Source organism: Dermochelys coriacea, chromosome 4, assembly GCF_009764565.3.
Source record: "Dermochelys coriacea isolate rDerCor1 chromosome 4, rDerCor1.pri.v4, whole genome shotgun sequence".
Classification (NCBI taxonomy): Eukaryota; Metazoa; Chordata; order Testudines; family Dermochelyidae; genus Dermochelys; species Dermochelys coriacea.
Window position 1 is genome coordinate 18,778,597 of NC_050071.1, and position 27,021 is coordinate 18,805,617.

At 37.6% G+C, this 27,021-nt stretch overlaps 1 protein-coding gene across 2 annotated transcripts in view; it reads left to right on the forward strand.

Moving 5' to 3' along the window:
• The window catches only part of CDS1 (CDP-diacylglycerol synthase 1), a 64,152-nt gene extending 37,306 nt beyond the window's left edge, over positions 1-26,846 (forward strand). The window contains exons 6-13 of one of the 2 annotated variants that reach the window (XM_038400844.2): positions 1,830-1,888; positions 7,808-7,890; positions 10,332-10,419; positions 14,841-14,909; positions 15,794-15,946; positions 19,700-19,819; positions 21,027-21,130; positions 23,881-26,846. In XM_038400844.2, the coding sequence (XP_038256772.1) occupies positions 1,830-1,888; positions 7,808-7,890; positions 10,332-10,419; positions 14,841-14,909; positions 15,794-15,946; positions 19,700-19,819; positions 21,027-21,130; positions 23,881-24,010 (806 nt within the window). In that variant the 3' untranslated portion in view covers positions 24,011-26,846. The remainder of the gene's footprint in view (positions 1-1,829; positions 1,889-7,807; positions 7,891-10,331; positions 10,420-14,840; positions 14,910-15,793; positions 15,947-19,699; positions 19,820-21,026; positions 21,131-23,880) is intronic. The other variant, XM_038400846.2, reaches the window with a different exon arrangement.
• Positions 26,847-27,021: the final 175 nt, after the last annotated feature.

Genomic DNA, 27,021 nt, shown 5'->3' on the forward strand with positions numbered 1-27,021 from the left:
TAAACCATTCCCAATTCCATCAATGGTTAATATATTCTTATTCAATGGTGTTGTGCACATTTTTACATATTTGTTTGCACTTCAAAAGTTCATTTAATTTCCTGTAGCTTTCCTCACATCCATTATTTTTTCTCTCCCTTGTTAAAGGAAACCAGGTGTCTGTATTTGTTTTGCCAATGAAAAAATTGAACATGAAGTCTGATGGAATGCAAAGCTTTAAGTGGTGGGTGCTGCCTAAAAGGGGGTTGCTTAGAAAGCAGAAGATTGTGGAGGAGAAGGAATAAGGCTTGTCATGAATGAACACCTATTATAACTGCTGGAGGTGTCAGACTACATGCTCTGTAGTTTTTCCTGTTTGGCTAGCCAAGTCAAGGGTGATGTTTCTAAATACTGTGAGGGCATAGTGATAGTTGAAACAGTCTGAAGGGAGTGTGTGTTATGGCTCTTTAAGAACATATATTGTCTGATTGAGGAACACCTTGTGAAACACCTAATACTAGGTGCAGAGGCAGGGTTCTGTTTTGACTTGCATATCAACAGAATTTTTAACCTAGTTCCAGTTGCAAAGTTGCTTGTGAAAAGCCATTGTCTTCTAATTGTGCTCTCAGGAGCATAGAAATTACAATAATGGACCAGTAATCTGACTCCAACAGGGCCCAGTACCAGATTTGTCTGAAAAACATGCAAGAAACCCCAAAGTGGGCAAGTATGGAATAACCTGCCCACAGGAAGAGCCATTCCTGAGTAGTTATACAAAGAAAGGTGTATGAGTAGTTCAAATTATTACTTTCAATGTATATATTACCTTGCATTTGTCAACACTTAATTTTATCTGGCATTGTGTTGCCCGTTAATCTGTTTGCTTCTTCTGAAACACCACAGTCACCTTTCACCTTGATTTATTTTGTCATCTTGTCTATTTTGCCATTTTACTGTTCCTCCTGTGTTTCAGATATTTCATAAATACACGTTAAGCAATCTTGATCTTAGTACAGAACCTTGTGGCACCTGACGGTTTAACCTTTTTCCAGGTTGAAAATTGACCCACTGTTAGTCAGTAGTTTGTCAAAGAGACAGAACAATTATGGATCATAGTTTTCATCCATCACTCCTTACTTTCTTTAATATCCTCAAGATGTGAGCTGTATGCAGGCCACTGGGCCACTAAAGTATCGTTGTGGGGACCTAAGGGCCCCTGAGCTCTGACCAAACTCGGGTCATGCACAAGTCTGCCATGGTGGGAGGAAGAGGTACCGCCATTTCTCATACTGGCCAGGACCAGAGAGGTATCATTCCCCTGACCATCAAGCCAAATCCCTGTCCTCCATACCCCTTGGCCATGGGTTGGTAGTGGGGCTACGCTATAAATAAACAAAATACCATTTCTGTTTTTTTCATACAAATATAACATTCAGTCTCTTGGGCGAGGGATCTTAAACCTGGCATTCTTCTTTAAATTAGCTCTAATGAAGCGAACATCAGAACAAGCTGTCACTTCTTTTGGAGTAGTAGATTTTAAAGGTAGTGTAAAATAAATATAGTAGATTTTAAAGGTAGTGTAAAATTAATGTATATGGTGACTGTTTTTTGCTGATAACTGAAAGTAACAAAGTTGACATGAAATAATTAGTATTTTTATGCCAGGGGAATTAAATCTGAGTATATCATTTACTGGGTATACTGAAATCCTTTAAACTAAAAGCCTGATGGAAGAATAAGCCTCTTCAAGGTAAACTAATTGTTGTATATCAAGGGTTCTGTTTATCCAGTGTCATTAGACTATAAGATTACACAACATGCACCTTTTTTTTTTGTTCTTTGTTGTACAGGTTTCTGCATGTTTGTACTGAGCTTAGTGAAGAGACATTATCGTCTGCAGTTCTACATGGTGTGTATTAACCACTTTTTATAGTCACTCACTTTGTCATAGAAATCATCAGCAACATTAAAATGTCTGTCTTGTAGTATTGCATGAAAGTTAGAAATATTTAAAAATAAAACTTTGGCTAGTATACTCAGAATAATTGTTTGGAGCAACTATATTTGGGAAGGTTGAGTTAAGATCCTTTCCATCTCTCTAACTTAATATTGTATTGCAATATATGGCTTCTGTGAATACAAGGCTGTAATTTGTGGTGAATTGTTGATCTAAAGTTTTATTTATTCCCTTTCAGTGACAGTTTTTTAAAGTTAAAAATAGGTTACTAATTAAAACATGGAAGTAGTACACTTTTATCCTTGGCTCCCTAGACTGAGAGATATTTGGATTATAATGGAAGGCGATTCATGCAACTCCAGAAGCCTCTCTGATCTGGTCAAAGGGTAGTGGTCCTTTGAGGGAAGCTTAGCTCAAGTCATTGGCTGGAAGGTTATTATTGTGATAATTAAAGGCGAGCTGGGAGTATGCTCTGCCAGACTAGATTGGTTCCATTTTTTTTTTAAGTGATTGACAGAGTTCTTATTTCCACCTCTGATTCCTCTTCACTGAGTATCTGAGACTTCCACACAATAAACAATATCCAAAAGGCTGGTTTTAAAAACAAAATCACACAATCCCCACAGAGCTGTTAAACCATTCTTGAAAATAATCTAATTTCCATCTCTGTTAGACAGGGAAGCTTATAAAAGCCTGTCCTTATCTTCAAGCTATTCAGTGGTTTGGGTCTAGACTCCCTAAGCAATTACAAAAAGTTCTGGGACTGCGGTCAGCAACTCTGGTCCTCCGGTACAATAGAACTGTCTTCTGCAAGGGTAAAGCTCATCTGTACAGGAAACAGAGCTTTCTCTAGGGACGGTCCCAGAATGGGGAATAAATTCCCACAGGATCAAAGAAGCATCACAAACCTCACCACTTTTCATTCTAAGTGCAAAGTGTGCTCCTCCAGGAATACATATAATTTCACACTACTTTCCACTAGGAAGAGAAAGGAAGAAAGAACAACATGTGACAGATCTCAGAGTAGCAGCCCTGTTAGTCTGTATTCGCAAAAAGAAAAGGAGTACTTGTGGCACCTTAGAGACTAACAAATTTATTTGAGCATAAGCTTTCGTGAGCTACAGCTCACTTCATCGGATTTCGTGAGCTGTAGCTCATGAAAGCTTATGCTCAAATAAATTTGTTAGTCTCTAAGGTGCCACAAGTACTCCTCTTCTTCATGTGACAAATGATAGTCATATCCCTTATGCCCTTCTGGAAAGTGTTCAGATGCTCTGGTGGTGAGGGCTGTTTAAGAACCTGAATAGAATGGAATTGGACATGCATGGAATAAGGAGTGTAGCATTTGTCTGTGGGCAGGCGCAATCTTAATTAGAGAGAGGAATATTTGCTCTTGGGCTGTATTCTGATAACACAACGAGAGCAATAAAAATTTTACTGGATACCAAAGAGGGAAGAGATCATAGTTCTTGGATATGATTGTTACTTGAGTGCTGTAATTTAGATGTCTATCACACCCACAGATTATATTTTCTAAAGCTTCCAGTCACTTTGAAAGACCCCACCATCACTCACCCCGAAACACACGCTTGCTCAATCATACGAATGTTGAGCCCTTTAAAGAGGTACCATGGTCACTCTCACAGGAGAATAGGAAATAACATCTAGTAGGGAAACTGAAGAAAATCCCCACAAAAATTCCTGTTTTTAAAAGTTGAATAGCCTGTTAGTCCTGGGTGTCTGGAGTGCATAACTTTAAAAGGCTTAATTGGTCAGCCCTGACCAATGATGAACTCTAATTAAGCCTTTTCAATAAATAAAACCTTAAAGCAGCTGCTTTTGGTAAACTTGTTTTGAAATGTGTGTGTGGTAGGAGCATGTGTACTGATGCTACAAAACACATGCTAATATAATATACTAGAGGAGATGAATTACAGTGTGCTTAACAAAATGACATTATACTCTAAAAAGTAACACATTTCTCATTCTTACTAGTCCTAGCTTTAGAAACTTAGTTTCAGTAGTCTGTAATAAGAGTGCTGACATTTTGTCTTGAGACTTCCATATCTAAGTAACATGATACTTCCTCTAACTCGGGGGTTTTCAAACAGGTGGTCGTGAGGTTATTAAATGGGGGGGTCATCAGCTATCAGCCTCCACCCCTAAATACTGCTTCTCCTCCAGAATTTATAATGGTGTTTAAACATAAAAAATGTGTTTTTAATTTTATAAGGGGGGTCGCACTCAGAGGCTTGATGTGTGAAAGTGATCAGCAATGTAAAAGTTTGAGAACCTCTGCTCTAACTCTTCATTACCATTGTAATGTTGTAATCCTTAATTGTTTATTATACGTATATACAGAATATCACCGTATCATATTCTTTGTTTCATTCATGTTAAAATATGTGTACCTAGTTGCAAATAGAAATGTGGACATTTTTCATACTTAGGTATTGCTATAACCTGTGCTGTATGAGATCATTGCTCTCAACTTTCAAATTCTACTAAGTGCATATCATAGGGCAGCCTCATCTGGGTGCCCTCTGGTGTCAGGCCATGGTATGACAGGCATGGATGTCTCAGTTTTTTCTTCAGAGACCCCAGAAATAGTCCTGAAGTATATGTAACCCTTTTAGGGTTAATTACAGAAGTCCTATATACATAAATCATAACAAAAGTCCCCCAACCATAGTGTGGACAGTACACTAAGTAGATTCATAGACTATCTCTGGATAGAAATTCCCTGTTTGAATAATAAGAGTATAAGAGAAGGAATATATTACCAGCCACCTGGCCAGGATGGTGATGGTGACTGTGAAGTGCCCAAGGAGATTAAAGAGGTTACAAAGGCAGAATATACAATAATAATGGGCTATTTCAACTGTCCTCCTAGTGACGGGGAAGGGGATGCAGAAATAAAATTTGTAGACACATTAAATGAAATAGCCAGTCCTGGAATCCACAAGAGGTGAGGCAGTTTTTGAGTTAATCCTACATGGAATGCAGGATCTGGTCCAAGAGGTGAATATAACTGAGCCACTCAGTAATAGTGACCATGATGTAATTAAATTTAACATCCTTGTAGGGGGATAAAATGTCAAAGAAACCCACCACAGTAGAATTTTACTTCAAATAAGGGAATTATACAAAAATGAGGATCCTAGTTAAATGGAAATTAAACGGAACAGCCAGAAGAGTGAAATGCCTGCATACTGCATGGAAGTCACTTTAAAACACCATAATAAAGGCTCAAACTAAATGCATACCCCACTTAAAAAAAAAAGGGGGGGGGCAGGGGACCAAAAAATGTCACCATGGGTAAACAACTGAGTAAACGAAGCAGTTGGAGGCGAAAAGGCATTCTTTAAAAACTGGAAGTCAAATCCTAGTGAAGAAAATAGAAATGTTCATAAACTCTGGAAAGTCAAGGGTAAAAGTATAATTGGGCAGACAAAAAAGCATTTGAAGAGCATCTAGCAAAAGACCCGAAAACTGACGACACATTTTTAAAAAAATAAATCAGAAGCAGGAAGCCTGTCAAACAATCAGTGGAGCCACTGGACAATTAAGGTGCTAAAGGAGCACTCAAGGAAGACAAGGCCATTGCAGAGAAACTAAATGAAATATTTGTACTGGTGTTCACTGCAGAGGATGTGAGAGAGATTCTCTTATCTAAGCCTTTCTTTTTAGGTGACAAATCTTGAGGAACTGTCCCAGACTGAGGTGTCAGTAGAGGAGGTTGTAGAAGAAATTGCTAGATTAAACAGTAATAAGTCACCAGGACCAGATAGTATTCACCGAAGAGTTTTGAAGAAACTCAAATATGAAATTGCAAAATTACTAACTGTGGAATGAACTCTATTGCTTAAATCAGCCTCTGTGCCCGATGTCTGGAGGGTAGTTCATGTATCGCTGATTTTTAAAAAAAGACTCCAGAGACAATCCTGGCAATTAAACGATTGTAAGCCTAACTTCAATTACCAGGCAGATTGGTTGAAACGATAGTAAAGAACAGAATTATCTCACAGAGGATAAAGACAAGATAGTGAGGAAGAGTCGATATGGCTTTTATAAAGGGAAATCATGCCTCATCAATCTATCAGAATTCTTTGGGGGTGTCAACAAGCATGTGGGCAAGGGTGATTCAGTTGATATAATGTACTTAGACTTTCGGAAAACCTTGACAAGGTCCCTCACCAAAGGCTCTAAAATATAGTAAGCTGTCATGGGATAAGAGGGAAGATCCTCTCATGGATCAGTAATTGGTTAAAATATAGGAAACAAAGGGTTGGAATAAATGGTGAGTTTTCATAATGGAAAGTGGTAGATAGTGGGATTCCCAAAGGATCTTTACTGGGGCTAGTGCTGTTCAACATATTCATAAATGATCTGGAAAAGGGGGTGAACAGTGAGCTGGCAAAGTTTGCAGATGATACGGAATTACTCACTAGTTAAGTCCAAAGCTGATTGCAGAGAGTTAGAGAGGGATCTCATAAAACTGGGTGAGTGGACAACAAAATGGCTGGTGAAATTTAATGCTGGTAAGTGCAAACTAGCGCACATGGGGAAAAAATCATAACTATATATATATAAAATGATGGGTTCTAGATTACTTTTACCACTCAAGAATGAGATTTTGTAGTCTATTGTGGATAGTTCTCTGAAAACATTATTCAGTGTGCAGTGATGGTCAAAAAGCTAATACACCTCTACCGCGATACAACGCTGTCCTAGGGAGCCAAAAAATCTTACCGCATTGTAGGTGAAACTGCGTTATATCGAACTTGCTTTGATCCACCGGAGCGCGCAGCCCTGCCCCCCCGGAGTGCTGCTTTACCGCGTTATATCCGAATTCGTGTTATACCGAGTCACATTATATCAGGGTAGAGGTGTATAGTGCTAGGAAGCGTTAGGAAGGTGATAGATAATAAGATAGGAAATACCATAATGCCACTATATAAATCTGTGGTACGCCTACACCTTGAATACTGTGTGCAATTCTAGTTGCCCCACCTTAAAAAAGATATATTGGAATTGGAAAGGTACAGAGAATGGCAGCAAAAGTGATTAGGGGTGTAGAACAGTTTCTATCCAAGGATAGATTAAACAGTCTGGGACTGTTCAGTTTGGAAGAGAGACAGCAAAGTGGGGGTTGGGATAGAGGTGTATAAAATTATGGCTGGTATGGAGAAAGTGAATAGGGAAGTGTTGTTAAACCCTTCACGTAATACAAAAACTAGGAGTCACCCAATGAAATTAATAGGTAGCAGGTTTAAAAGGAAGTACTTCACACAACGCACAGTGAACTGTGGAACTCGTTGCCAGGGGATGTTGTGAAGGCCAAAAGTATAACTGGGTTCAAAAAAGAATTAGATCAGTTCATGGAGGACAGGTCCATCAATGGCTGTTAGCCAAGATGATCAGGGACACAACCTAATGCTCTGGGTGTCCCTGAACCTCCGACTGCCCGATGCTGGGATTGGACATAAAGGGATGGATCACTTAATAATTGCCATATTTGCTCCCTCTGTAGCATCTGGCATTGGCCACTGTTGGAAGATAGGATACTGGGCTGGATGGACCATTGGTCTGACCCAGTATGGCCGTTCTCATGTTTCTATAAATCAAGTGTTTAAACTACAGGATGCAAAATTCTAGGTGCATGTTGTAGATAAATTTCAAGAGGCTTTCCATGATTGTGATTGCTGTGTTTCAGAAATTAATTTAAATTATTATACATTGTGTGCATACATCTCTTGCATTGTCACTCAGCCTGGTCTTTCTTTGAGCTCCTGTGCAGCTACTTTAGCTGAAATACTATGTGTATTGATCTGTGTTTTCACTAATGTTATGTTGTTGCACTGTTAACAGTTCGCATGGACTCATGTCACTTTGCTGATCACTGTAACTCAGTCTCATCTTGTCATCCAAAATCTGTTTGAAGGCATGATCTGGTAAGGGGACTGTAATAAGCAGACGTGTAATTTTATTATATATGTATGTATTTCAATTTGTGTAATTTAAATCTTGTAAAAGCATGATCAGATGTCTTTATCTATCTACTAGTAGAATTTAGTTCATTTTACAGTTTTATTGGCAGAAGTCTAGTAAGGACTACTTTTTTATAACATTTTAAAATATCAGAAATTAGTAGAGGACCAGACTCTTTTGTATGCTACATTTTTCTTGCAAATCTGAGGGCCTCTTACACTGTAAATCCAGGAGTAACTCCAGTGAAATTAATACATTTACTCTGGTTTTACACTCCTGTAACTTTGTGCAAAATCTTGACCCAGAGAAAAATATGTCTGCTAGAGGCCAAGATAAAGATTTTAAAAAAATGAATGTCCTAATTTAGAGTCCTAAATCCACATTTTGGTGCCTATGGCCCCACATCAGCAAGATATTTAAGCACACGAGTAATCCCATCCCGATTCAGCAAAGCATTTAAGCATATGCTCAAGTCCTATTGAAGTCATTGGGACTTGTCTTTAAAGTTGAGCATGTGCTTAAATAACTTGTTGACTAGGGATGGTATTATTTGCATGTTAGGCATGTGTTCTGAGTTTCAAAATTATGAGGACCCAGCAGCTCTCATTGAACTAATTGGGAGCTGCTGGTAACTTAGCACTGCTGTAAATAGACCACTTATCTAGAAGCCTAACTTCAGGCACCAAATTTTGAAAGTCTTGACTCAAATAATGTATATAATTCTTATAAATAGACAGCCCTTCTGAAGCAATCCTTTATTCCCAATCTTCTTTGACCATTGTGTCAGAATGATTTTCAGTAAAAATAGTGAATTGTTAAGTGTCCAGCAAGGATAACTTTAGCACACAAACAACCTTATCATGTATTACTTGTCAGACTTTGTTTTGCTTGTACATGAAATTGAAATTGAGCTAAAATAACCAAAAAGTATTTCCAGTTTTTGGTTCGCAGTGGTCATGTGAACAAGTCAAGTTTTATACTAAATGTTGCTTTTGTGCTTTATCAGACAATATAAGTTCTTCTTAATTTCATTTATAAATAGTTCTAATTATCAAGAGTCAAAATACTTCTGTTTAAATTTAAAGTGAAACTGGTTGGGCCATCAAATAAATCCCTACTCACTTCTGGGCTGGTGTTAAACTATAATGATGTACTTAAACTTTACCACTGCAAAACTAAATTGCTTACTAAAAATCCTTTCACTCTGCTGAACATAGATTGAATTTTGGGCTACATCTTCAGCTGTAAAAGACTAAGCAAGCACGCAGGAGCTTGTCTGTGCTCTTCAGAATGCACTGCCTTGCATGAATTGCTTTTTACTTTCACAGTATGCACAAAATTGCTGTAATTGTGGGATTGTTACAGATGAAAGATGCAGTTGGAAAATAATACAACAAAAAAATCCCAACTTTGAGTGCACTTGCTTAACAAATCCCTTAACAAGTTTTAAAAGTTTCTGTATGAACCAGCGTTTGGGGATATTCCACAGCCTCCCTAGAAAGCCTATTCCAGTGCTTCTAAGGAAGGTTGTGAAATCCCCACCTTCAAGAACAGGTTAGACAGATGCCTCTTAGAGGTGATCAAGGAAAACATGGTTATGCCTCAGTGCAGGAGGCTGGACTAAATGATCTCTTGAGGTCCCTTGAAGCTGTACATTTCTATGATTTTTCCTAGTAAGCCTATTACTTTTAATCAAATGATTCTGTCAAAGTTTAGCCTGATTCCTTTTCTACCTTACTACAGCTTTTGTTGTTGAGTTCCAGTTACTACTGAAATAGTCATGTTTTATGTCTGTTTGCAGAAGTGTCCACTATTGTGTCAGTCTGTATTTTAACTTTCAAAAGGAGAAAAGGAAGACTAATAGACCTACTGGAGAATGTAGTATATAGCATCTGCCATAATCTATTATAAGTATTGTATTGTTGCGGGGACAGAAAGGAGACCTTTTAAAAAAAAATTATAGCTGTCCTTAGATGTGTGTTTTTTTGTTTTGTTTTGTTTTTTTTTAAATAAGGAAGTTGCTTGGCTTGATGTGATCGTGTCATTATCTTGTGACGCTGTTCCTGTTTGTTTCCGTTTTTGTTTTGTTGTAGTACTGATTTTCAAATTTATGATACAAAAGTCCTCCAGTTGATGTGCAAATTCAGTATTCAAGGCAAAGGTGTTATATCTAAACACTTTGGTAGGTCTTGCCTGCATTGTTGAATAGAAGCTAAAATAGGTGTAGCTAAACTTATGGAATTTGCAAAACCAAGTAGGTTGGCTTAACTAGAAGCTTATTACATGTTGTTAGTGCTTGCTGAATAAAGCAAGAGAATACTACAAATTTTGCCTTATAAATGAATATTCTATGTCGTTTTTAAGTTTCAAGTCAATTTTCTCCCCTTGAAATGTTTCTCCTTAGGTTTCTGGTTCCAATCTCAAGTGTTATCTGCAATGATATTACTGCTTACATTTTTGGATTCTTCTTTGGGAGAACTCCATTAATTAAGGTATTAACATACACAATTCTCTACTTGTAGGATCTTTTTAATTTATTGTAAATAAGTAGATATAACTATCCTGGAATTACTCGTATAGCAGACTTGCAACAATCTAACCTTGGTTTTCACACAAACATTTATTTGTGGAATAAAATTTCTCCAGTATTTTGCCAGACTGAATACTCATTTTAATTTATAGCTGTTACGCTTCTTTAAAATGTAGTCCATACTGTGGCCAGATGTTTTTTTTCCATAGATCACAAATGGGAGATTCACGATTTTGTCCAGAATGACAGCTCCACCTTGTGGGGAGTGCCATCTTGGAACCTCATTGCTTCACAGGCAAACAAGAAGAATACCGCTGTACTGCTTCAGAGCAGCTCTGGGCCAGGCTCAAAAAGCAACACCTTTCTGCTACCTTGGATGGACCACCTCAGATTTCCTCTCATCCCACTAATACCACGAGTTCTGTGAAAAATTTGCAGGCTTGGATTCTCCTCCTCGTGCCCAACTGTCCGAGACTGTATTGCTTTTTGAACCTCTTGAAGATCTCAACCCTTCCTCCCATCAGCGTCCAGCCATTTCCAGATCTACCGATGCAACACAATGGTGTAACCAGTCACCCCAAGCTGGGCCCTCTGTTACTCATGGCCTGGTATTTGGGTGGGCATCAGATGTAGAGTGTTCATGTTTGGTGGTGGTCCAATCCATTCTCTTCCAAAGCAGGAAGGATTGTATCAGGAGATACTATTTGGCCAAATGGAAATGTTTCTTCTCTTGGTCACAACAGCATCAGTTATCTCCAGAAGCCATTGGGATTCCTGTCGTTTTAGACATCTATTCACCCTTAAGACATTGGGCCTATCCATCAGCTATCTACGGGTCCATCTTGCAGCAATCACTGCCTTTCATTCTCCAGTTGAGGGCCATCGTACCTTCACTCATCCAATAACAGAAAACCAACACCACATTTGGATCTTAATGTTGTCCTTTCAGTCCTTACTAGATTTCCTTTTGAATGACTAGCTGCCTGTTTCATGTCCCACCTCTCAATGAAAGTTGCCTTCAAAGTCACCATCACATCAGCCAGAAGGGTGAGCAAGTTGGGAGCACTCATGGCAGATCCTCTGCATACCACTTTTTTATAAAGAGAAGGTCTCTCTTTGCCTCTACCCAAAATTCATCCCTTTAGTAATTTCTCATAGACTTAAGGTCAGAAGGGACCATCATGATCGTCTAGTCTGACATCCTGCACAACGCAGGTCACAGAATCTCACCCACCCACTCCTGTAATAAACCCCTAACCTACATCTGAGCTATTGAAGTCCTCAAATCATGGCTTAAAGACTTTAAGGTGCAAAGAATTGTCCAGCAAGTGACCTATGTCCCATGCTGCAGAGGAAGGTGAAAACCCCCCAGGACCTCTGCCAATCTGCCCTGGAGGAAAATTCCTTCCCAACCCCAAATATGGCGATCAGCTAAACCCTGAGCATGTGGGCAAGACTCACCAGCCAGACACCCAGGAAAGAATTCTCCGTAATAACTCAGATCCCACCCCATCTAACATCTCATTACAGGCCATTGGGCATATTTATCACTAATAGTCAAAGATCAGTTCATTGCCAAAATTAGGCTATCCTATCATACCATTGCTTCCATAAACTTATCAAGCTTAGTCTTGAAGCAAGAAATGTCTTTTCTGCCCACTGCTCCCCTTGGAAGGCTGTTCCAGAACTTCACTCCTCTGATGGTTAAAAACTATCTGATTTTCTGAGTTTCACATAAATCAAATCATCCACTTACTGGTATTTTTTCCCAAAACATCATGCTTCTGTTGTAGAAAGAAGGCTCCACTGTCTTAATGTCCGATGGGTGATGGAGTTCTATTTGCAGAGAACAAAAGCAACTAGGAAAACACCTAGACTGTATATCTCCTTAGCAGAGTAATCAAGGGGTCAAGCATGATTTGCGCAGAGACTCTGCAAACGGATCTCAGGCTGCATCATCCTTTGTTACCAGCTAGCTTGTATCTCTTCCCTGCCCCCTGTTCTAGGGCCTCTGAGCCTCCTCCACTAGAGCGCAAGCAGTCTTTACAGCATTTCTACAAAACTTAATTCTGTCTGTCTATCTATAGGGTGACTACCTGGAGCTTTATCTATACTTTTACAAAACATTATGCATTGGTCCAGATCTGTACTGCAGATGCAGCGGTAGGAAACAGCATTATTACAGACATCCATACTATCTGTGTCCTCACACTCACCTCCTGTTTGACCACTGCTTTCTAATCTCCCTTGTGTGGAATGCACATAGGGACCATCACTCGAAGAAGTGGAAGTTACTTACCTGTAACTGAAGGTTCCTCAAGATGCGTGTTCCCTATCTGTATTCTACTACTCGTTCTTTGTCCCCTCTGCTGTGGATCATGACCAGATTTGTGGTAAGAGAAGGAACTGGAGAGGCATTGATGTGCACTGCCCTTTATACCTTCGATTCAGAGCACAAGGAGAGTAACAGCGCATCTGCAGACCAACAGATGCTACTTATTAAAAATCTTGATTCAGGCACATGGTGCTCATGCCTTTCCACATGTGGAACACAGCTAGGGACTGTACATCTTGAGGAACCTCCAGTTACAGGTAAGTAGCTTTCACTTTACTTGTGGATCTCGTTAAATTCGAACTTGATTGCATAGATACTCGTTCTTTATCTGGTCTCTGCTTTGTAGCATTAGGAGGGGTTCAAAGCTCTATCTGAAAGACCTCCTACTTGTGATTGTACTTGCAAGACCCTAGAGGAAGTATTGATCTGTGTTTTCACTAGTTGTAGTGGTGGTGCAAAGTTAACAGCTTGAAAAGCTGCTGGGTTCGCAGTTATGAATATAAAATTTTTTGTAAGCTGCTTAATACAGCTACATTTAAGAGAGCAAATTTATTCAGATTAATGGCAATATGGGAAATTCAAGCTTTGTGGCAAAGGTGCTGCCTATTGGGGTCAAACAGGAATGGGTTTCCCTGTAACTTTTTGATGTGGTTTCCTGCAAAATAAGCTTTTATGACTCTCTTTGGACTTCCCTAAATCATGAAATATAGGCCACTGACCAGGGCATTGTAGAGTATATTGGACAATTTGCCATTTAAACAGGGTAAATCCTATGTCCCTGAATTTCCATACTCTGTGTTACAGTTAACATAATATGATGAGAGAGATTTATGCGATTAGCAGTCCAGAAAATCTAATATTTATGCTCCACAAACCAGCAGAAGTCTTCACTGATACTGTTTCTAATTACATTACTTTCTTTCCATGCAGGCCACTCATTAGAACAGTTACTGGGTAATTAAGCCATGAAATTTTTTTTTTCCACAGTCCACTTCTCTAACATTTGCTAGCTCTGGAAAATAAATAGCAGTTTGTTCAAGATCTTCACAAACATAAACACATTTTTTTCTCTTGGTAATAGATCTTTGGTATTTTACTCATTTGCAAAAAAAAGCTTTTGCTGTTCTCTAGTTCTTTATTCTTCAGTGTTTTTGTTTTGTTTTTTAGTCAATAGTCGGGTTCCCCAAATTGTGCTTGGTGACATTCTTATGGAACTAAGTTTGCAGGAACTCTTTTCTTTAGGGAAGTGGTGATTTAATTAGATGAAACCATTGCTTTTTGAATATAATATTTTGCATTTAGCAATCTTAGCTCAACCCCCTCATGAGCTTGGGTTTTTATAATTAAACCTGCTCAGTTAGGGCTGATGGAAAGGAACTGATAGTTAGAAAATGACAGACCTTCTTAGTTGATCTTCCTCAAGGTTTCTCCTTGTGTTAAGGAGCTGAGCTGTTAGATCTCTATAAAGCTTTATGTAACTATCTTGATGCAATCCACTTGAGGGGTTGTGTACTTGAATCACATGACCCAAATGTGTAGTTTTAGGTCATTGTTCTACTGTGCAGGGCAGACAAGGTAGGTTCCTCATATTCCAGTTAGCTGGGATAGCAGTCAATGAGAAGCCTTCTTTGTCTTCCCAGCTGATCTTTCTTTGCTTGAAAGGGCATGTACTGACTGTCTTATTCTTGGAAATGGATGAACTGTTTAGCTGAAGCTTGCCAAAAATGAAAAAAAAGTTCACCCTGAGGCAAACATCTGGCATGGAAAATTTCAGCCCAGATGGTTTAATTTTTGTCAAAATTGTAAGTGACTGAAAACATGGTCAGTGCTGGGCAGCCTTAACTGTAGAAGTCACTCTGTGATGTGTTTGTTCACTTAACTGTCTATGTGGGAAAACGTGTAGGTATTTGCATGGAAATGTCTGCACTCAGTAGTGCATGTATACTTCGAAAACCAAACCCTGAGCATTTAATTCTGTTGGTTGTGCAACAAAAGTATCATGATATAAATTGTTAATTGATTATATCATCTCCTCTTTTTGTGATTAGCTGTCTCCTAAAAAGACCTGGGAAGGGTTCATTGGAGGTTTCTTTTCCACTGTTGCATTTGGATTTATTGTAAGTAGCTGCAGGATTTTCCTTTTCTAGTTTCATTATTTAACTTGTGATTCTTAAATTTGACAATAGGATTGTTTCACTTGTCAGTCTGCTATTATGGTGTATAGAAGTTGTGATCTCTTGTTATCTAGAGAATTCATTCCACTGATATGTAATGCAAAGCATATATCATTTTCTAACTACAGTAAATGGTTGAGGAAAAGCTAAACTTTTTTGTACTAACCATATCTGCCAGATTACATATTGTTTCCTATTGTTAGAGTTTGTATCATTATAAATGTTATAGTTCTGGTGAGAATAAATATACACTTATTTTGTAATTGAAATCTATTAAAGGCTTTCTTCACACTCCATAAAATGACAGTGAATTAAATTTCTTTTGATTTTTAAAACTTTCTTGATACAGACAGCTAGTTTAAATTTATGGTATGCATGAAATAAATAACTGTAGATTGTAGTTAATGTATATAACTTATAACAGAGGCTTGTGAAAATCACAAGCTCAAAAAAATTGTAGATGTTGTGCTTTGTTTCTTTCTTTACACTTCACCTTTAAATGAAATCTTGATTTCAAGAAACAACACATAGTCATTATCAGTGTCTCCTGATACATTATTGGTTGTAGTAAGGAAACAATCAGCTGGCATGACCTCAGGGGATCTAAAAAGAATAACAAAAGTTAGTGATATTTCACTAATGTACTGAATGTCCATCTTAGCCTGCTTGTTGAGGAGTCACCAGTCTCAGAAGGGATGTTCTATCCACTTTGGAACCATTTTTTAACAAATATACTTTTTAACTACTATCAACCATATGAAAGCAATACTATCAAGTGTGACTACAGCAAGAAATGAATACATCATAACTCTTGACTTGCCTTTCAGTTTGCCTACCTTTTGGCTCAGTATCAGTATTTTGTATGTCCAGTGGAATACAATAGTGAAACAAACAGATTTGTTACAGAGTGTGCACCATCCGAGCTCTTCCAGATACAGAGCTACTCTGTACCAGCATTGCTGCAGGCTGTGTTGGGAAGGGTAAGGAAAAATAAAACTTTGAATTTGAAGTTTGAATTTAATTTTTATTTGCCTACTTTTGTACATTAAATATTATTGTTAAAGGTGACATAGTTTGTCTCAAAGGCCAGGTATTGAATGAATATGTAGAAGGAGGTAGTGTCACCCATGGGTCGGTAGAGGGTGTCACTCCAGAACGTAATTGAGGCATATTTGGTGGAGTTGTGTGGGGAATTTTGCACTTTTGCAACTCATGCTGTACCTCTCATGGAAACAGAAGACTTTGATTTTATAACCAAAATATAATGTGAGAGAGCAATCTGGTGTTATTAAGAAAGTTTATTTTTGCAAGTCAGCCGTTCTGTCTTGTGATGAATTGTACACAAAGTTTTACTTTAAGAGTTGAGGCCTGATTCTTAGGACCATTAGAACTTGAGTTAAAACTCTAAAAACTTTGGCACATTTTGTTTGGGAAAGAGATTGAAAAGGAAACAGTTACAGTGCTGGTCCAACACATGGGCAACATGTGTGAGGCTGGACATCACCCTCCTGTCCAAGTCAAGCACACACAAGATGTTTGAAATCCTTAATGCTATGTAGAATAAGGGGAAAATTACTGACTGGTAACTCTGTGTGAGTTAGTGATCTCCTTCCCTCCTCACACCCATCCTACAGATTCTTTGAAGTGAGCTGTTGTATCTCCACCTATAAGGAAACAGCAGATTGTCAGTCAATCCAGTATAAAAAGCCCAGCTCCATTCCCTTTCCTTCCATCAGAAAATTCCAGAGCAACCAAACAGGAACAAAATAGAACAGTCTATCACTCCCCTCCTTTGAGGGGAAGAGGAGAAGACTATGACAAAAACAAAATTACTGGTAAGTAATTTTCTCTTGTTGTATGTCACCTCCTCTTCCCCATCCTCAAATTCCTTATGTTGAGCTGGTATAGGAAGCTCTAACAAAGCACAGAACTTACCTATACATTGTTTTATCAACCCTTACCTGTCAAATGGAGCATTTTAAACAGAGAGCAGGCTCAACATATGCTACAAGATAGAACGTGTGAAGAATAGCCAAGTCTCTGTCTTTAATTTCTGCCAGGAAAGCTGTAGTTCTTTTAGTGGCATATCCTTTTATAAGTAGCAGTCCCCCACCTTGATGTTTTCTTCTTCAGTACAGTCCTTGGAACATAAATCATACTCTTCTGGGCATCTGGTTTTCTTGATGTAAATTGGACTTCTGAAATCTTTTGTCCTGGGGTTGTAAAAATTTGAAAGTTCCTTAACTAATAAATTAAAACACTGTGGAAACAAGATTTAGAAGAATATAACTACAGACCACAGGTTGTTTCAGATGAGAGTATTAACTTTTGGATGAATGTCCAATTATCTTCCAAAAATGGAAGACCGAGAGGAATTATAGCTAAAGCTATCACGGTAGTTCTCATATCACTTAAACCATGATTATGGCTTTTAAAAAACAAACCTTAAGGGGGTAAAAGGAGTAATTCCAATAAACTGAAAGTGGGGGAATATATCCTAGCTTTAAGACCTAAAATAAATCTCCTTGAAGGACTACTTAATGAATTGCAAACCTTCATAAAATAAAAGCTTGGCCCTTAAGAGCAATGTAAGGGTGAAATCTAACCTTAGTGGGCAAGCTGAGATCCCTGACTAGAGATGGCTAAGGGAATTTGTTTTCAGTTTCTTGAGAAGAGGAAGCCTTGCTTCTTCTGCACAGTGCCACCCATGGGAATAATCTGTCATGTGTCACAGAAGCAGTTTGTTCAACACTCCACCTCCAGAGAACCCCACTTATGTATGTTACTGTCTGAAGAGTTATAGAGTTGGCCCAGATTCATAAAGTGGAATCTGCCCTCTATGAAAGGGTGTGATCTTAGATGTGCCCTGCTGCCAGATTCTGTACGTTCATGGAAGGAAGCCAGAATGGCTTCTGCCCAGTTCATTTGACCTTTCAGTAAAGAAAGAGGGAATGTAACCCAACCCTGCAGTGGTCCAATAGGAAAGTATATGTTTTCATTGACAAGAGGCTATAGCTCCATACACGGTACTAACTCAGTTTTGTCAAAGCTCTTGCAAGTCAGTTGCTGGAGAGAGCTTTAATGTCTCACATGTCCTGTTGAACACAGTCATAAAGGCACAAACTCCATTTATCTGGTTTTAAAATTGTTTGTGCCCAATTGTCCTTCTCTGCAGGCATCATGGTGCCCAGTGCCTAAGCAAGATGGGGTTTTGTTCAGAAACTAAACTGGATGATCTCTCACCACTGTTGGTGTTTTCCTGGTTATTAATACTTAACACAAACACTAGCACAGTTGTTAATTACATACTTCTTCAACAGAATGGACTTCCAAAAGAGTCAAAATCTAGAGAACTTCCTGTCATTCACTCAGGTTGATGCTTAAATATTGTTTTGTCCTGACCAAAAACCTCTGCATTGAAGCAGTGTCCTGTGAGCCCCCAAACCAGGAGACCGGTGGCTGTGATGCAAACTGGGAATATAAAATTTAGGAATTCTAGGCCATAGTTCATATAGACACAGATTAGGAGGTCAGGAATTCTCTGGTATTTAAATAGGTCATCAAGAGCTCTCTTCTCTGAAGGACTTGGTGCCATGACTCAGTGTGATCATCGGGGACTACAGGAGAGAGGCACATTTTGCTACAGAATAGCCCAGCAGTCTCTTAATCTTGAGGTAAGAATGAAAGTATGTAGACTAGGAATGTCTGCTGATAGAAAAACTTTCCTGTCTGACGTATTTAACAGACCTGAAGCTTAGTTTAAAAAAGTGCACATGAAATCAATCAACTAAATGAGTACAATATAACAAGTTTGAGTGAAAAATATAAGAGGGAGGAATAAATTTCCTTTCTCTATAGAATTCATGGCTGGTGAGAGTGGAAATCTCACCAGCTAGGAGAGTTCCTGCAGTAGCTGCTCTGTAATTTTTCTAGAGCTATCAAAAGGCATAAAGTACATGGCTGCTTCTGGGACCTGGAGGTTAAGGAGGTAATCATTCCCCTCCTGCACTGTTGAAATGCTGGAATGGTTGTTGCATGAGTCTGCCATCCTGTCACCAGCAAAGCATTTGAAGGTATAAATATGAGAGATATTTACCTGGAAGGGAGACTCTGGTTACTAGAGGGCTTTTACACACTGGCCAGAGTTACTCTTTCCAAAAGTTTGAGGGCCAGTGGGCAAGATCTTTTTTTTCCTTTCCTGTAAGAGGAAGACACATTTAGGAAAGAGGGAAACTGGAAAGAGCTGAGATTGAGAAGGTATTGGAGCTACATCTTATATACTAGGATGATTAACCATACATTTCTTTCTTTCTGATGAATGGAGATACAAGTCCGTTTAAAGAATCTGTAGAATTGGGTAGGGAAGGGAAAATGTTATATTTGACAAATCCCTTGTTATGTCTAAGATAAATATTAAAATACTTCAGTAGTACTGACCAGGGAATTCTTTTCACATTAGATAAAATATGTATTGGTGTGTTATATAACGTCTTTTTTTCCTTATGCAATGAGGGCAAGTACCTTATTATAATAGAAAAGTTGGAAATTTTCTGTGAATCATGTTGGCTTTGAAACAAAATGTATTTTCTCTGTTAGTAAAATAATTTTAAGGCCTTTAAATATTTTAATTTTAAAGCCTCTAAATGTTATGTTGAGTTTGGACTTGAGTATCTGGAATAATTGTAAATAATTTTAATTGATGTATACTATTGCTAATAGTTGTTTTCTTGCAGGAAACAGTCAATATGTACCCATTCCAGATACACAGCATTGCTTTGTCAACATTTGCATCTTTAATTGGGCCATTTGGAGGCTTTTTTGCTAGTGGATTCAAAAGGGCTTTCAAAATCAAGGTATGTACAGATTTTTGTAGATTTTTTTTTTTAAAAAAGCCTATGAAGACTTTGATAGAGCCAGTTCCTAGAATTTGAATTAGATGACTTCAGATTATAATGATCTAGACACACTTGTTTTCTACTAAACCAAGATGATGTGATAGATAACAAGCTACCATTAGCCTCTGAATCAGTATTCTTCTTAATTAGAGATTTAGTGCAGAATATGCGTTGGCAAATAATGTTCTTAAACTTCATATGTTATCACGATACATAGTGATTTCCTTTCTGGCAAATCTTAGCACTTTCTGGTTTCGTTGTACACACATTTTGATATCTGTTTCCCTTTTGTGAGTTACCTCTTTATACTTGTTTATATAATGAGGTAAGAAATTGTGTTATACATAAGTATTTATATTGATGGTAATATACATGAATACCTGCTGACAATTTGCTAGAATATATCATTCAGATTATATCTCCAATAAAGTTTGCATGCCCTTTTGAGCACTGCTTCCATTTCAGATTTTCTTTTGTAAAATTAAGACTAGTGTTTGAATACAATGCTTATACAGAGAGTGATTGCTTATACTCAATGAATTTATAAAGACACAACATTCTTTTTAATTAAGGACATTTGGAAATCAATGAAACATACGGGGGATTTGCAAAGCTGAAGTAAAATAAACAGTAGTATGGACCCTTGGATCTCAGGATGCCTTTTCCATTTTAACATGCAGGGAGCATCCTGTGGAAAGATGTTTTACGCTAAATAAATGCTTCAGCAGCTGCCACTCTAGTAGAAAAAGGGGATAAAAGTATTCAACTGTGGGAGGTCTTTGAACCTATTCAGACAAGATGCTAGAAGATGATACTTAAAGATTAGAAGTGACACAAAATAGGACGATGTGTAGAGGTGGATGGTCCTGGTCTAGCAGTTCAGTGCCTAATTTGTTCCCAGTTTTGGAACTGACCTCTTGTGTGAACTTGGGCAAGTCACTTCATCTCTTTGTTCCCCTCCTCTTCCTTCTGTCTTGCCTGTTTGGATGGTAAATTCTTTAGGACAGAGACTCACTATGTGTTGGTACGGTGTTGGTAACATGTTGGTTCAGTTGGTACAGCATGATGGGGCCCGTATTTCAATTAGGCACTGCTGTAATACAAACAATAGATTAGTGAGGTATTGTACGTGAGTATTTATACTACTGCATTTTTTTCCTTAAAGGATTTTGCAGACACTATTCCTGGCCATGGCGGAATAATGGATCGCTTTGATTGTCAGTACTTGATGGCTACTTTTGTTCATGTGTATATCACCAGTTTCATAAGGTATTTTTTTGCATATATAAATGTATATAGTCAATATAGAGATCTAGCAAACTTTCTTCCATTACATGTAGTTCTGTTCTGCTGGCACAGTAAAGGTTAGCTTTAAACATGATTTATGCAGTTACATTTGATCAAAGGGATCTCTTGAATATTGGAGCCATTGCTAAATCTCATGAAACTTCTATAGAGGTCTTGCAACAGGCTATGTTATCCTTGTCTTTTACTACTAGTTAACAAAAAAAATGAGTATTTACCCAACTGAATATAAAGAAAATGAATCTGAAATAACCCCTATACATTCAAATTTTTATTTGTGGTAATTGGAGCAGTGGCAGTTCTGCTGTCATTCCCTTTATAGTGTCTGTGGCTTGGGGAGAATCTGAAGGCTTCAGGTAAATAGAAGAAACTATCAAACTTCTACATTTTCAATTATCTGACTTCTAACTTCCTGGTTCTAATTTTTTTGTTTTGTTTAAATATTGTTAATTAGAACATCCCACTTATTATAAACATTGCCAAATTAACCTAGAATACTGTGTGCAGTTCTGGTCTCCCATGTTTAAAAAGGATGAATTCAAACTGGAGCAGGTACGGAGAAGGGCTACTAGGATGATCCGAGGAATGGAAAACTTGTCTTATGAAAGGAGACTTAAGGAGCTTGGCTTGTTTAGCCTAACTAAAAGAAGGTTGAGGGGAGATATGATTGCTCTCTATAAATATATCAGAGGGATAAATATAGGAGAGGGAGAGGAATTATTTCAGCTCAGCACCAATGTGGACACAAGAACAAATGGGTATAAACTGGCCACCAGGAAGTTTAGACTTGAAATCAGACGAAGGTTTCTAACCATCAGAGGAGAGAAGTTTTGGAATAGCCTTCCAAGGGAAGCAGTGGGGGCAAAAGATCTAGCTGGTTTTAAGAGTCTACTTGATAAGTTTATGGAGGAGATGGTATGATGGGATAATGGGATTTTGGTAAGTAATTGATCTTTAAATATTCAGGGTAAATAGGACTAATCCCCTGAGATGGGATATTAGATGGATAGGATCTGAGTTACCCAGGAAAGAATTTTCTGTAGTATCTGGCTGGTGAATCTTGCCCATATGCTCAGGGTTTAGCTGATTGCCATATTTGGGGTCAGGAAGGAATTTTCCTCCAGGGCAGATTGGAGAGGCCCTGGAGGTTTTTCGCCTTTCTCTGTAGCATGGGGCATGGTTGACTAGAGGGAGGCTTCTCTGCTCCTTGAAGTCATTAAACCATGATTTAAGGACTTCAATAGCTCAGACATAGGTGAGGTTTTTCATAGGAGTGGGTGGGTGAGATTCTGTAGCCTGCGCTATGCAGGAGGTCGGACTAGATGATCAGAATGGTCCCTTCTGACCTTAGTATCTATGAATCTCTCAGCCACAGCAATTTTGAAGGGGATGCTTTTAGAATGACAACTGTATTACATGGCAGCTTCTTTCACTGTAGTTTTTAAGATGCTTGGGGGCAGACTTTCAAATTTAGGGGTGTCTAGTTGTATGCATCTCACTTACGCTCACGATATCCAGTATGCATGTGTACATTGGGTATTTGTAAGTTAAGAATATGCAAATGTGTGGACTTAACTATAGGAGGCTGATACATGTCTGTCACCCTTTGTCATAAATACATTTAAAATATTTTAAATTACACTTGAGATTTCCTGAAAATTTATGGATTGATTGTCTATTTTATATTCTAGAATTGGAAAGTGTCCTGTTAAGGAAACTTTATGAAATTATTGGTCCTCTACCATTTAAATGGCTAGGTCCCATTTATTTGGGTAGTATACAGCTTATCCAACAACAGGTTCAGAGCAGAAAATAGCTTTGTCAAAATGGTCTGCAAAAAGTGACCCCTCCCTAGCAAGAACTTAATCCCAGTGGTGAGTAATGAGAAAGGAGGCTTCAGGTTTTGTTACAAAGGGTCAGCCATTACAGCATGGAAAATGCTTTTTTCTGCCTATTTTTAACTGCTGAGAATTATGCTTGTGAAAAAGGAACATCTTGTTAATCATGTCAGCAATCAACAAGCATAGCCAACTATAATTGTGATTGTTTTTTGGTCACTGAAACATGATCTAACTGTTTTTTAGGAAAAAGTCAAAGAGACATGCCCTACCAAACAGCTATGGGAGGGCCATAATCAGAAATGTCTCTTTTCCTATAATTGATGTACAAAACGCCATTCGAGGTTTTTGTAACATGTTAAGGCTGAGACTTGCAGCAGAAAGGTCCTCTCTACCCTTGGATTTCTTGTTTCAAGATCCTTTCGTGGTGGTCAAAAGACATGCAACAGGCATCACTCGGACACTCACCTTACATCACTTGGCTCAGTCTTTGACATGTAGCTTGTTTGCATGAATATCCTGGAAGGTACATAGGGTGAGAAAGTCAAAGCGAGCAATTTTGGAATCGGTCACATTCTCACCGTGACCAGCAGCAGCCTTTACACATATTACATTTGTGGCTTACCCAGTTAAGACATCTCATTACATTTTGTACAACAGATACAGTCAGAGAAAGCAGGTTTTAGTTATGCTCACCAGACAACACATATATGTTCTGGAGAGATCATTACACTAGAAAAATCCATCTCTCTCTCTCTCAAAAAGCGGACACTGCATTTATACAGTAGGAAGAAAAATGAAAGATGTCACTTTTATATGGCAGGTTTAGAGCTTTTATTGAATAAAGAATTTTTTTCCCTTAAATTTCATTGACAGGGGTCCAAATCCCAGCAAATTACTGCAACAGCTATTGGTACTTCAGCCAGAACAGCAACTAAATGTATACAAAACCCTGAAATCTCATCTAATTGAAAAAGGGATCCTTCAGCCATCACTGAGAGGATAGTTGGACTGAGTGGTGCACTACAAAAAACCCCCAAAAACCTACCAGAAAAGCACTGAAAAAAACAAGTTGCAACTTTGCATAGTAATAGTAGTTGAACAAGAAGTAGATGTTTCTTTCCTGAAACTACTGTGAATATTTAATAAGACAAATATAAAATTTAAGTTTGCTTGTAAAATAACTATTTATTTAACGTGTATTTTAGTTTCTGAAGTTGATGGTGTGAGCTCTCCTTGGGTATCCAGCCGGACAGGTTAAATAGTTTTTAAAATAATTATTCCTTTTCAGCAGTTTTATATCACAATAACTAAACTGAAGAAATGTTAAGATTGTACTGGCTCTGTGCAATTTTTAAAGCAACTTTTAATGTAACATCAGTACAGTTGTTGCTTTTAATGCAAGTTTTATAGTACTATACATCTTAGCAATAATTCTGTCTTAGTCTCAAATGGTTATTGAAGAATAACCAAACTGCAGTAAAGAGATGCTGTTTTCTCTACTGTGCAACTGATTACATCACTTGCCAGAAAATAGTCTGCCTTGAGAGTTGCTCAGAAAATTAAGGCTGGAATTTAAAAGCGAATATATCAGGGTTACTGCTGGATTTGTACCATTACTGTTTTACTGAAAATGACTAAGGTTAGCGAAGTTTCTAGTTAATGGCTTTGAAAAAAATACTCTAATGAAATCAGTGGGTCCTTGCAAGATAAAGTCACCTGAACTGTTGAGGTGCCTGGGCAGTAAGTTTCCTCTTCTGGAAGAACCCTTCTGGATTATAAAAACAAATTCGTGCAGCCAGAACTAGAGTGGAGTGGAGTTAACCAATGGATAGGGTTCTCCAGTCCAGCAAATGGGCATGAACAGTCCTAGATTCACATCCCAGTGATCGGTCACTCTCTGATGTGAGCTCATTCCTTGTGCCTCGATTTTTTTTCATCTGTAAAATGGTGATATTTCCCTCCTTTATAAAGCACTTTGAGACTCTTGGATGAGAAGTGCACTATAAGTGCTTGCTTACTTAATATTTTTATTATTATTATTCCCCTGAAAGCAGTCACTGTTATCTGACTGACCAGATGCCCAAAGTTCCAGGTGGAGATGGTGAATGGTTCTTCTGCCATCTGTTATCAACAGTTGAGTAAGTTTGGGTAACAATGTAAGGATTCAGTTGAGAAATATATACTTTATAGATAGCTGCTCTTTCAGTAGACTTAATTAAGTATATGTGAAAACAGTTGACACTGTAAAATGATTAAAGTTAGCTATTTTCTAATTTCATTTTACATAATATTCTTTTTATCATGTAATAAAATCTTAATGGAAATGAACATAATTTTTTTTTAAACAAATGGAAATTATTTTCTTCCCATAATGTACAAAAGCACATGAATGCCAAAAAGTTTCTTTTGGTGTACTAGAGACTCTAACTTGATAAAATTTAATTTCCACAATCCTAATGTAAATAGGCTTCTGCACTCTGACTATATTATTTTTGTGAGGGGTTAAAGATGAAAATAGCTTGGTGCTACTTGAAAAAACAACGTAGAAAGCAAATAGAGATGTTAACAAGCTTTATGCTTGTAGAAATCAAAATTTTTGTTTACATTAGAATAGAATCTGAGACCACTATATATTCTGTTTCAGGATTATATACTAATTGCATTTAGGCCAGGGTAATCTGTATATAATCTGTAAATAGTAAAATAGTCTTATATACTGTTATGAAAGAGAGATGTTTGTTCTAATTCCAAAATAAAGTTTCCATTCAGTGGTAATGTCAACACTAAATAGCTGAGGGAACAAGTTAGTATTACATTTTTATATTCTACTGTAAAAGTACAGTACTTCTGTCAAAAAAAAAAATCTAGAGCAAGAAATCAGCTTTAAAATCGTAATGCTAGCAAATTGTCTTCCAGTAGTGATTAACTGTGCTTCCTGACTCCCAATTTAATGTTTGTTTTTTAATAAATAATAATAATAATTAATAATACTGAAATTAAGCACATATAGGACTCTCTAACTTGAAAACAAAACACAACACAACCTGAAAGTTAACAGATAGCACAGCCAAAATTATGAGCTATGGAAAGATATTGAAAGGAGGTAGTGTTTGTTGAAGCAGGAAAGGGTGATGAAAAATCATCTATAAACATTGAAATAAGGCTTTAGTTAGGTAACGGTATTTTGGTAGATTCTTCCAATAAGAAACACAGCCTTACTAGAGTGGGGTGTAAATTTATCCTTTAGGTATGAGATTATATTTAATTTTAACATAAATAAAATGTTTGAACTCTTTTTAGTGTAATTTTTATAGGATGTATATTAAGTAGAATATATTGTAGCATTGAATACAGTGAATCACTTGAAGTTGATGGATCTTTATTTTCATTGTAAAAAGGACAAAGCTACAACAAAAAATCATTTTCAGAGGCATTAATGGTTAACTCACTTAATCTATTGTAAATTTGTTATTGCTTACTCTGGTAGGCCCTGATGTAAGTCTTTGCAGGATTAGGTCCTTAATTTTTAATTTGTGAAATGCCAGAAATATTTCCTCTCTCTGTTCAATGCGACCCCCTGCCTACTCTCACGTTTCTTATGTATAATTTCCATAAATATAGTCATACGGCTTGAATTGAAAAGTCTAAATTTTACATCAATGATTTCTTGTCACTTTGCAGTTCTGTTGGGCAAGGCTGTTGTAATTATCTTGTTCAGAAAAATAAATATAGAAACTATGTATATACTGTAAATGCTATTATCATATTATGTATGTTTTAATTGTTTCAATCTTTTATTAAAGCTAGGATTGGGAAAATAAAGCTGGGACAGAAATCTTTTATGATCTGACCTTTGTCATTTTTTTTTCTCTATAGCAAACACATTGTGGGCTGATCATCTCTTAAAAATGCACCTGTTTATTGTTAAAAGTAGGGCTGTCAATTAATGACTGCAATTAACTGAAAACAAAATTAACGTGTTAATTGCATACCTCTGGGTGGGGAGGGAGGCAT